Here is a 12,161-nt window from a genome sequence, read left to right as displayed (position 1 = left end):
GTCGCCCAATGTCATATTATTTATGCCCACATGTACCAGCTGTTCACCAACAACAGTACTCCAAGTTTGGACATAATTGGACTTACTGTTGCAGAGTTCTTGCAATGTGAAGATTTTTCACATTTAACCACATAGCCTCATTTATACTCATAATGCCAAAGAGGACACCTTCTCACTATAGCAAGTACATAGCAAGTACAACAAATATCCATCACCCCAGTTATCGATGACCCAAACAAGTGTCGCAGATGCACAAACACACACATATACACAAGCCAACATGATTGCATACGTTCCTTTGCTTCCAACAAGGACTCAAGATGTGCTTTCCATAATGTAACACTTCTTTTTCAAAAATTCCCATCACTTTGCAATGTAAACCATGTTTATTTTTGAAGGAGCCATCATTGCATATCTGCTTCCTTGCAATCATACTCCTGAGGTTAGTAAATATCTCACTTGATCTGGGTAATTGTAATCATCATAGTGATGGTATCCCGGGTGTTCCTTCCAGTAGTGGACGTTGTCTGCCGCAGCCACGGCCCCGATGACCGTGACAATAATGAGAAGCAGAATAGAGACCAACGTGCAGATCAGGTATGCAGTAAACTGTCAAGTAATCGAAAAACCAGACACACAAAAATACAAATAAGAAAGTGGTGGGAAGTGTGAAATCTTATTATAAAAATAGGTTATATAGACCTGCACCAGTGGAATAAAGATACATGACATATTTCAAATCATGATATCAGTTATCAAAGATGTCACTATTTTTTCCTGATTCATAACAACTGGTGTAAACAAATGAATACCATTGATCTCAAAATTCTTACAAAGACAATAACCTTATTTATCACGTCTGATATCAGTCTTTAAGATCTAACAAGTAGTTAAGGAGTAGGACACTGTACCATGGTACAATTGATGTCTTGCAAAATACTTTACAATACACCTTGATTACACCACAGTATACTGCATGAAAGCACTTAATGTATGTACAGTGTGTTATATCCAACACGTTTTGCAAACAAACTAGCAATGCTATAAAACTTTTACGACTGAGACCTTTGTACCCTAAATAGGCTTGAGTCATCCAGACCACTAGATTAAAATACTTCATGCGAGCAATTCAGTTTGCCGTTCACAAACTGTACTTAGAAAGACTTGTGAATAAAGATACCTTTAACTGGCTGTGTATTTCACAAAATGTTATCGGACATTGGGGATAAATGAAAAAATTGTCTTCTTACTTGGAACATCTTCCAAAGATATTTTGATTAATCCAGCCAATGCCCTACGGGATCATTCCATACAAAATCAATCAAAGGCTTGACAGGTCTCTTAATGGAGTTGGCTCCTATTTTGCACCATTTGTTGATATCAGTGAGTTAACACTCTATGGCCACAACTTGGCCTAGGCAGCTTTTTTCAGGACTCTAGCATGTTTTATCAAGAATTTATTAGGACTCAAAAAGGCCGAGCAAAAGTGGGCGTGGCACCTCATCTTTAAACAGCTGTCACTCAAAATATGTAAGTCAGAGAATGCTCAAAGTTTGCACGCCTTCCTGAATCACATATATCAACAAATGATGCAAACATGAGCCAAATTCAAGGGGTGACCTGTCACGGTTTTCTTAAATTTGGTGATTTAGTTGATTTTGAATGGAATCACCCTAGCATTGTTACAGCATTTAGTTTTACATTGAAGAACATTAAAACAGTTTATCAAACGTAAACACAGAAAATGTTGTTTTAAATGTTAAAATTACTTCTTCACTGTATACATACCCATCTCTTCCGGTTTGCACCATGCACTCCTATGATCCCGGTTACAAGAAGCATCTAAGTGTACATAGACAAAACACATCATGAATTAAAAACCGATATCATCTCTGGCAGAGGAATGCAGTACGGACAAAATTCAATTTAATCATACAATTAGGCCGTTGTTACAATAAATCTGCATAGGAGGACATCTAATACATGTATTGCAAACGCACAACTAGCTTCATTACAAAGATTTTAATCTGAGTGACAACCATAGTACCACCTGTGCTGCCCTCTGTAAAGAACCAATTTTTGTGATTTTGTCAACATTTCACTCTTGTCCTACTGCCTCATTATGCACAAATACCACAAGATATTTAATTGTAGAATTCACCACTCCTCAAGGACTGCTAAATCTAAAGGCTTGTAAACCTTCCATAAAAAATTTTCAGAAACATCTAAACCACTTTTATTCAGCCAAATATTGGTGCAATTCTGGTGCAAGACAATTGGTACAAGACATGTAACTTACACTACCACCCCAGATCCCACAGATGGAATTGTCAAAATTGTTCCTGTAGGGAATGTAGTAACGGACACAGACGAGCACGAAGCCACAGAGGATTAGGATGGTTCCCCCAATAATCTGCAGGATTCCAGTGGTGAAGATACTCTTCATTCTAGATGACTTGCGGGCTGGTTGTGCGTATGGTGCCATCTGCACATGCATTCCGGTATCTACTGGGTTTTGCATGGTGACTTGCTATGAATCTGTAAAGAAATTTAAGACACATCATGTCATATGGGAAACATTCATACAGTAATTTGGTAATTATGTTTGGCATATGGATATAATGCATTGCAGTGAAAGAAATGTTGTCTTGGAGGGATGACTAAGGATTGAAGTACATGCAGAAAGCAGCTGATCAAATTGCAAATTATGTTCTTGCAACAACAAATTAGACTATTTAAGGTTTCTTTCTGACCAAGACAGTTAATCCAAAACATTTTAAACATGGTAACGATTTCCAAGGTAAGCATGCTAACCAATATTGTAAGGAAAGACAAATTGTGTTAAAAGACTGCTCAACATAAAAGATTTCCACATATCTGTCTGTCAAAACTCTAGTCTAACATTACTTCTTGAGTATCATTATCAACATCCCCGCTGTTGTGACACATATTATGATATCATTTACTTTCTATGTTTGGGATGCATCTGACATTCCAAGTGATCATAAAACGTAAGAGACTTGATACATTATCAAATTATGTAGGCTTTAGTGTTCAAACAAATTACATAAAGTAGGATAAGTGCGATCTAACTGTCGTGCCTAGAGGCCCACAGACACTCGTATTTCGTAACGTTATCTAGGTGTATAGTATATAGCCGTGTATATAGTATACACCTTGATAACATTACGAGTGCCTGTGCCTAGGTCTCTACGCAAGGTTTTCTTCAACGCGAAAGGCGATGGTTGGTATTACTTATAAACTTAACATTAAATACTTGACATAAGCAGAAGTGTTTTAAAACATTATTGGTAATCAAAAATGCAGTATTTACGGGGATGAAAGGAAGTTCTTCAGACACCAAGATTTCTTTCTGAGTCCAACTGCGAAATCGACTGCGAACGTCAAGTCAATAGAAACTAGGTCAGTCCCGCGAGCGAAATTATTTTTCCCACTTCGACGCGGCCATATTAGCATAATGGGCGTGGACTATCGGTCGTTGTTACGGCTTATTGGTCCACGTCACAGACTATGCAGCGATATCTCTCGGGTGTTTGTTTGGGTGCTGAAGTTACATGTCAGGGATTCTAGTACACGTACCAGTATAATAAATAGTATAGTACAGAGGGACATTGCTATTTAGGCATAGTTATAGCAGGGAGCTGCTACTCTAACAGTAACAGCTCCCTGGTTATAGTTAATACAGACGCAAGTGACAACTGTTTAATAAAATGGGTAGAATATTTCAAGTCCGTAACAATACGAACTAATGATGAAAGCACGTAGGCTCCTTACTGCGGTTTAAAAGTGGGTTCATTTATAAATGAACAAATATTTTAGAATGATGGATAAAACAATATGGGGCACAATACAATACATGTATCTTTGTAGGTTTTTAGCATTGAAAGGTCAGTGGGCCTACCTGGTGTAATATGAAGTGTAATAATCAATACCACGGGAGGTTCATTTATAGCTTTTCCAGACCCTGCTGTCACAGGAGGTTCTTTTCCAAACTTTTCCAGACACGGGAGGTTCATAACACATCTAATAAACAAACACAGTTTGATTTTGTGATGGAATTTACCTCAAGAGCTCCATAAGAACCGATTGACTGGGAGGAGCAGTCGCACATCATCATGGATCTCATGAAGTCATGTCTTAGGCCTGAGTATATTAGGCCTGAGTATATTAGCTCAGTATATTATTAAAGAGCTATACGTAAGAGCTCGAAGTCGAAGTCACAAACTTGCCGGCCTGTGACGTATTTCATTAGCCACGCCCATGTTTCCGCGTCGAAGTGGGAAAAATAATTTCGCGTCCCGCGAGCTGGTATCGGTAACTCTGATCACAACACAGTGCTACTTATCCCTATTTACAAACAAGAGTTGAAGATAACGAAGCCAGTGAAAAGAACGGTCAAAGTATGGACTCGGGAAGCGATCGATAAACTACAGGATTGTTTTGATGACACGAATTGGGATTTGTTCCAAGAGGATAATGATTTGCATTCATTCACAAATACGGTGACTGCGTACATCAATTTCTGCCAGGACATTTGTATACCAACTAAGACTGTCACACAATACCCAAACAACAAACCGTGGTGTGACAAAGCTGTCAAAGCAAAAATAAAGGCCAAGGATGAAGCTTATCGGACTAAGACCACTGATCCAGATAGATACCACCTCGCCAAGTCTGACCTCAGGAGAGCCATTAGGAACGCGAAAAGAGCACAAAAGGAACTGATTGAGCAAAAGTTTGATACTGTAAACCCGAGAGAAGCATGGGCGAACATCGGGGAGATTACCAACTACAAAGGGGTGAAGAGGTCAGCGGATAGTGATGACGCAGAGCTGCCAGACAAGCTGAACAAATTTTATACGCGGTTTGACAAAGATAATAACAGCCAACCATCTCCAGCCAACAACACAGATGTCACCGCGCCATTTGTCATCGATGTGACCTCGGTGAGGAACAATTTCAAACGACTCAACGAACGGAAAGCACCAGGACCCAATGGCATCACTCCAAAACTGCTCAAAATATGCGCCGAACAACTTGCTGGCGTCTACACTGACATATTCAATTGGTCGCTGAGCACGTCAGAAGTACCCCGGTCATTCAAAGATGCCACCATAGTACCCATCCCAATTAAAGAAGGGCAAAGTATCTGGCTTGAACGACTATCGACCGGTCGCGCTTACATCTGTACCGATGAAAACATTTGAACGTTTTATCCTTTCTTTTATCAAATCACTTTTACCCGAAGGTTTTGATCGCTCGCAATTCGCCTATCGCACGAACAGATCGGTTGAAGACGCTATTTCTATATGGTTACATGGGACCCTGGCTCACCTGGAGAGGAAGTGTTCCTACGCCCGCGTACTTTTTATCGATTATAGCTCAGCTTTTAACACTATTATTCCTTCACAGTTACATTTTAAATTATTGGAACATTTGAAATTCCCTCCTTCAATTTGTAATTGGATCCTGGATTTCCTTCTGGAACGTAAACAGACTGTGAGGGTCGGTAACATTATTCAGCGGCTGTCGTTCTCAACACGGGCACCCCACAGGGGTGTGTACTTTCGCCACTGCTGTACTCCCTGTTCACACATGATTGTGCAGCCGTCCACCCAAACTCGCGGATCATCAAATTTGCAGACGACACCACAGTGACTGGCCTGATCACAGATGACGATGAAAGCCACTACCGTGATGAGGTAAACCTTCTGGTGAACTGGTGCCACGATAACAACTTAACTCTTAATGTGGACAAAACCAAGGAACTGATTGTGGACTTTAGGCGTAACAAAAATACAAAGGACCCTCTGATCATAAATGGTTCTGCTGTAGAGCAGGTGCACACATTTAAATTATTAGGCACATTCATTATGGAAAATTTGTCTTGGAATGAAAATTCACATGCAATATTGAAGAAGGGACGTCAGAGACTATTCTTTTTACGGACTCTGTGTTAGTGATTTTATTTTAGTGAATTTCTATCGTGCAATTATAGAGAGTATTTTAACTACAAACATTTTAGTCTGGTTTAGTCGTGTGAGTCAGAGGGATCTAGGGAAACTTCAGTCAGTTATCAGGAGTGCTGAGCGTATATTTGGCACTAGTCTACCGTCCCTCCTCCATTCACTGTATCAGGAGCGAGCACTGAGGCGTGTAGACTGTATTATGAAAGACCATTCCCACCCAGCATTTGTGCATTTCAATGTCCTTCCCTCAGGAAATAGATTACTAGCTTTTAGAGGTTCGAAGCGTTTTACCAACAGTTTTTATCCATCTGCAGTGAAGGTTTTCAATGCGCATCATAGTCGCTAACTTTTTTATCACTCCCTGTATCTTATGTCTTATTTGTTCTGAATTCTGTTTTATTGACTTAGCGCTCTGTTTATCGTACAAGTATACATTTTATGGTTCTTGCCGTACATATTTCTTATCATTCGTACTTTTTTACATCGTCAATTTTATCGCAATGTTTTTATACCATTGTCGATAGCCTACCGGTATTTATTACTCATGCAATATCACTTTTTATATGTGTTTCATCGTTTTGCGTTTCAATTTCATGTTTGTTTTAGAGCTCTTGTGTTTTGAACAATTTCCATTGTATTTTTATGCATGTGGCTGAATAAACCATCTATCTATCCATCTATCTAAATGACCAGAGAGATATGATAAAACTATGCTAAATCTTGGTAGATCGCGCAATCATATTCCATATCCATGACAACATTCCGTTCTAGGGTTAATGTACTGTCTCTAACAAGGGGGTAGGAACCGGGGGGCTGGGGGGCGCTAGCCCCACAGTGAAAAATATGGGGGGCGGAAGTATCATTCCGCCCCCCGCTTCGCAAGTCAGAAAACCCCTTTTTCATATCCAAATGAGAGAAAAATCTCATTTGGAGCACCAAATTGCATCTAAGGCCAGGTGAAAATGCAAAATTATTTACAAAATGGAGTGGGTGTTGAAGTGTGCTATATTGCACCAAATTGCATCTGAGGCCAATGCACAAATTTTCCAACGGGGAGGGGGTGTGGGAGGGGGACACCCCCTCCCCTTAGACCCCTCCCCCAGGCCGGCCATCAGTCTTCAGCCCCCCCCCCCACTCAAAAGTACCTTCCTACGCCACTGGTCTCTAATGTACACAAGCTACAAACAGGTGAGGTTGCGGACAGGGAACGCAATGGGAACGGCAAATGAGAAACGGGGGGGGGGGGGAATTGTAATTATTTATTACTGTTCAATTTAGCTCACTCGAGTGCATCTTCATTTAGCCACGTAGATTTATCTGCACGCACGTTCGTTGATCTGATCAGGGAGTTGTGATGGAACAACTCCCTTATCTGAGTCACGTTTGGTGTGACAGCTTGTTAGCTACGTACAGCGTAACGTTAGACCAGTTATATGCTAAGCATTGCGTCATCTCCACGATTTGACCGTAGTTTCATCATAACACCATACGTATGGAACGCCATGTTAACATGTATTCAATAATTAGAGATATCTTCAATTAATTTCAGATATCTCGAATTAAATTAAAGATATCTCTAATTATTGGAGATATCTTCAATTCAATTTTAGATATCAGAAATTGCATTTTCGATATCTTGTTTATTTAATTTTATTTAAGATATCTCAAATTGATTTTAAGATATCAAGAAATAAATTAAAGATATCAAAAAAGGGAACATTATCAAAGATATCTCGAATTGAATTAGAGATATCCAAACTTGAATTCGAGATAACCAGTGCTGTGGCCGAGTGTATAAAGGCGGTGGCATTTGAAGCAATGAGGCTAAGCAATCGGGAGGTTCGGGGGTCATAGTAAGGTGGGCTTTTCTTCCAAGAGCAATCTACGGTTTTCCCATCTGAAATGACTTTCTAAATTAAAAATATTCAAAATTTGAGTTTAAAATGTTGAATTGGAAGCCACCCGACGTGTAAGTTGGAATCCATAAGCCCTTGCGGGCTTCTCCCACATTTGTGGTCGCTTAAGCGTCCTAAAAATAACTGCTGATTATGATATTATAATTATTATTATTATAATTATTATTATTAATATTATTATTCTATTATTATTATTAATATATATTATTATTATTATTATAGATATCTCGAATTGAATTCGAGATATCCAAAACTGAATTCGAGATATCAAGAAAAGAATTCCGAATATCCAAAATTGAATTCAAGATATCAAGAATTCGAATTAGAGATATCCAAAATTGAATTAGAGATATCAAAAATTCGAATTCTTGATATCTCTAATTCAATTTTGGATATCTCTAATTCGAACTGCCAGGCACAACAAGAGAAGCTCTCCGCGTTTGTAACGACAGTGATCAAAAATCTTTCTTTAGACCGAGGGTTCAGCTGTTTTCTACGAAATTGTGATAGGTGATGGAGGCTTGTGATATAATGTTGTATATAAATGTTTTTGTTTGAATGTTTCTAGTGTAGATATATTATATATCTTATCTGTATATTGTTTAGTCTTGATCTGACTTTACATTTTCAGACTAAGAAGTCTCTGGTGTGTGTTCAAACTTTCAAACATTCCAATATTAAAGTTTGCTGAATTGACAATTTGCTGACATATAAAAATGTGTTTTCTTTTCTTTTTCTGTCTTCATTTCTGCAGTCTGAGTCATAATTTCAAGTCCCAATTTGTCTGTTACAACAAAAGAAAAAGCATAACGAACTGACAAATGTTCCCTTATAATCAGATTTTTGAAATGTTAGGAAATAAAACTAAAAGAGACTTTCCTAACCCAGGTACCTTCTTAAAAGTCGGCATCCTGATTAATGTTTACAACAATTCCTTCCTACGTGTTTTTTCACTGTACTAACAATTAATTATGTGCAGCTCTCAGGTAAATAGGAAGGTTTGTAATATCTATATGAAACTGTACTCATAGATTCAGCTCATAAACCTGCATATGATATTTATTCCATAGGCTGTTAGGGCACCCTTTAAATCATAACCTTGTCAAACATAAGAGTAAAAGAAGTTAACATGCCATGCCATGCAGGCAAATATGAGCTTCATTCAGGAAAAAAAGGTTGTACTAAAATACAATAAAACTATTAAGAATCATAAAATAAATTGACCTTTATTAACTTTATTATTAAAAATATTTTTCAGAAACTAAAGTAAACAAGTACAAAGAAACAAACAGTTTATAATAATTGGACAGGTGGAGTTATTTAAAATATTAAAAATCATAAAAGTAAAGTATAATCTTACAAGTTAATAATTGTTTGTAACCCCTTTGCAGGCCTCCGGGCTAGTGACTCTTATCTGCAGTTAATTAGCTTTAAAAGTGAACCAGTTTTGTGTGTAGGAATTGGTGTATAGAGATATTCCATTTGGGGCTTACCTTGAGGGTATAGCTGTAGTAGTGCTATAGTCGTGCACTGAGGCCTGGCAGGTGGGGGTCACATGGGTTAGAGGTTGGAATTTTAATGGGGATATAAGTTCAGTGGAAATAGGCAATATTTCTATTTTGGACTTTAGGGTGTGGCAATTAGTTGTAAAGAGACATTCAGAGATGAAGGAATTAACAAATAGAAGCCAATACAGAGAGTAAGATACAAATTTTCCTCTCTATTTTTATGTCAGTCTCGACCTCAAGAACAATAATTGTTTTCAGGGTTTTCCCCTTTTCCTTTCTATCAAGTGGGAAAAGAAAGACGATAGCCCAATTTATATCTTGCATTATTTCCTTTATGATTAGAAAATGAAATGCACAATGGATATACTGGGTTTTTCCACAAATGTTCCAATACTCAGATATTGGTACCTCGTTCGTTTGATCAAAGTGCACTGGGCTGCTGGTCTAGATGTACGTACGGTCGCTTTTGAGCGCCGGTTAATATTGTTCTGCGCAGGTACGGCGGTTGATGTTGTTCTGCGCTGGGTGCCGTTGTTCTGCGCATGCGCAGTCGGTATTTACTAGGGGAACTCCCTTATTATTGTCTACTTTGTCTAATTCCTCATTCAGGGACCGATTGAACCAGTTGTGTTATTAGTTTGTATTGTTTTGGGCTCATTTTACTAACTGATTTAGGGTAAAGTGTAATTTATTTAAGTAGTTTTACCATCGTTTTTCTATGATTTCTTTCCACTGATTATATTCCAAATGGAGATAATAAATTACAATAATAAATTTGTTGCTGCATAACACCTAAAGACGAATCTATACGTACGTTATCGCTCTCTCCTACTTTACAGAATCCTGACCACCCTGTTACACTTTCATTGTGCACGATTAAATAAAATAACTATATTCTCTCAATGCTTCGATTCATTTGATTACTTTTACATATCTCTTTTTTAGTTTAAAATAGCACAATGTCAAAATTAAGTGCAAAACAAAGCCAATTTCATATTTCTAAGAAATGTCTCAGAAATGTCCTTCTCTGCTGGCTGTATTTGTTTCATTAGATTGAATTGAATTCAGTAAAGATTATGTTAACGGTAATAGAAAAAAAATTCAAATTTTTTTACTCAATTTACATAAAAAAAATCATTAGAAGCAAATGGAATTGTTCTGGGCCAGATCAACAGATTTCTCATTAACATTCCCATTTCATTTGTGCATAACATATAGGGCCACATTGGGCCACCTATTCTTTCTATCTGGTGGGACCTATGCAGAAGAAAATTTGTCTTGCAATGGCAGTTCTTTACTCTGTGGAAAGTACCTTTGCATTTAATATTGCTTTTGTGTGGTTCATAACCGGTTTTGAGTGGTACCTTGCATATTTAATCTGGGTCAATGCTACGATAATGGGCATTTTGGGCCATATTTGGGGGCGTCTGGCGGGCCCTTAGCAGTAGAAAATTTGTCTGGCATAGGCCATTCAGTACTTTGTGGCATTCATGCATTAAGTTGACATTGGTTTCAAGTGGTACCTCGTTCGTTTGATCAAATGCATTTTTATGGGCCCTTTTGGGGCGTCTGGCGGGCCCTTTGTAGCAGAAAATTTGTCTGGCATGATGATTTCCATAGTCTGTAAGATCAACCCGAACATTCCAAACCGGTTTTGAGTGGTACATTGCATATTTAATTTGGGTCAATGCTACGCTAATGGGCATTTGGGCCATATTTGGGGGCGTCTGGCGGGCCCTTAGCAGCAGAAAATTTGTCTGGCATAGGCCATTCAGTACTTTGTGGCATTCATGCATTAAGTTGACATTGGTTTCAAGTGGTACCTCGTTCGTTTGATCAGAAGCATTTTTATGGGCCCTTTTGGGGCGTCTGGCGGGCCCTTTGCAGCAGAAAATTTGTCTGGCATGGGCCATTCAGTACTATGTGGCATTCATGCATTAAGTTGACATTGGTTTCAAGTGGTACCTCGTTCGTTTGATCAGACGCATTTTTATGGGCCCTTTTGGGGCGTCTGGCGGGCCCTTTGCAGCAGAAAATTTGTCTGGCATGGGCCATTCAGTACTATGTGGCATTCATGCATTAAGTTGACATTGGTTTCAAGTGGTACCTCGTTCGTTTGCACAGATGCATTTTTGGGCCCCCTTTAACCGGCCCCAGGGGCCACATGCAGCAGAGCGACCACGGCAGACATCCACTTTTGGATATACTGGGTTTTTCCACAAATGTTCCAATACTCTGATATTGGTACCTCGTTCGTTTGATCAAAGTGCACTGGGCTGCCGGTCTAATCCATCCACAACCTTTTGAATTGCGGCACGTAATTTTGCATCCAGGTTAAACACACATGTCATAATTTAACCTCGAAGCACCCTAGCACTGGATTATCATACGTATAACTAATGAAAAGGCTGAATTAATAATGAAATATAACAAACAATACAACGCTTTAGTGGCTACAAGTGCAGACGACCGTCGCCTATATAAGTGAATATACTAACATGCAAACTTATAACATAAGGTCTGCTTATAGCGACGATTTACTTCTATTCTGATATTTACTACAGTTGAGAGTCATTGACTCTGATTTACCATTAGTTAGGACAGTAACATGTTTTACATTTAATGACTAGTGTGTTGTTTGTTAAATGACCACAAATATTCATTAACCTACCTGTAAAGTATGAGTGAGCGATTACGTATAGATTCGTCTTTAAGTGTAAATACAGCAACAAATTTATTATTGTCGC

The 12,161-nt window shown here is 38.6% G+C and overlaps 1 protein-coding gene across 2 annotated transcripts in view; it reads right to left on the bottom strand.

Annotated features, from left to right (window-relative positions):
• Positions 1-12,161, bottom strand: part of LOC139959438 (uncharacterized) — a 15,169-nt gene extending 3,008 nt beyond the window's left edge. Inside the window, exons 1-4 of one of the 2 annotated variants that reach the window (XM_071957068.1) lie at positions 12,086-12,161; positions 2,300-2,538; positions 1,789-1,842; positions 460-609 (exon numbers count right to left, since the gene is read on the bottom strand). In XM_071957068.1, coding sequence (XP_071813169.1) covers positions 460-609; positions 1,789-1,842; positions 2,300-2,521 — 426 coding nt within the window. In that variant the 5' untranslated portion in view covers positions 2,522-2,538; positions 12,086-12,161. Of the gene's footprint in view, positions 1-459; positions 610-1,788; positions 1,843-2,299; positions 2,539-3,334; positions 3,495-12,085 lie in introns of those variants that run through there. The other variant, XM_071957067.1, reaches the window with a different exon arrangement.

Source organism: Apostichopus japonicus, chromosome 19 (assembly GCF_037975245.1).
Source record: "Apostichopus japonicus isolate 1M-3 chromosome 19, ASM3797524v1, whole genome shotgun sequence".
Classification (NCBI taxonomy): Eukaryota; Metazoa; Echinodermata; class Holothuroidea; order Aspidochirotida; family Stichopodidae; genus Apostichopus; species Apostichopus japonicus.
This window is presented reverse-complemented; position numbering and strand designations above follow the sequence as displayed.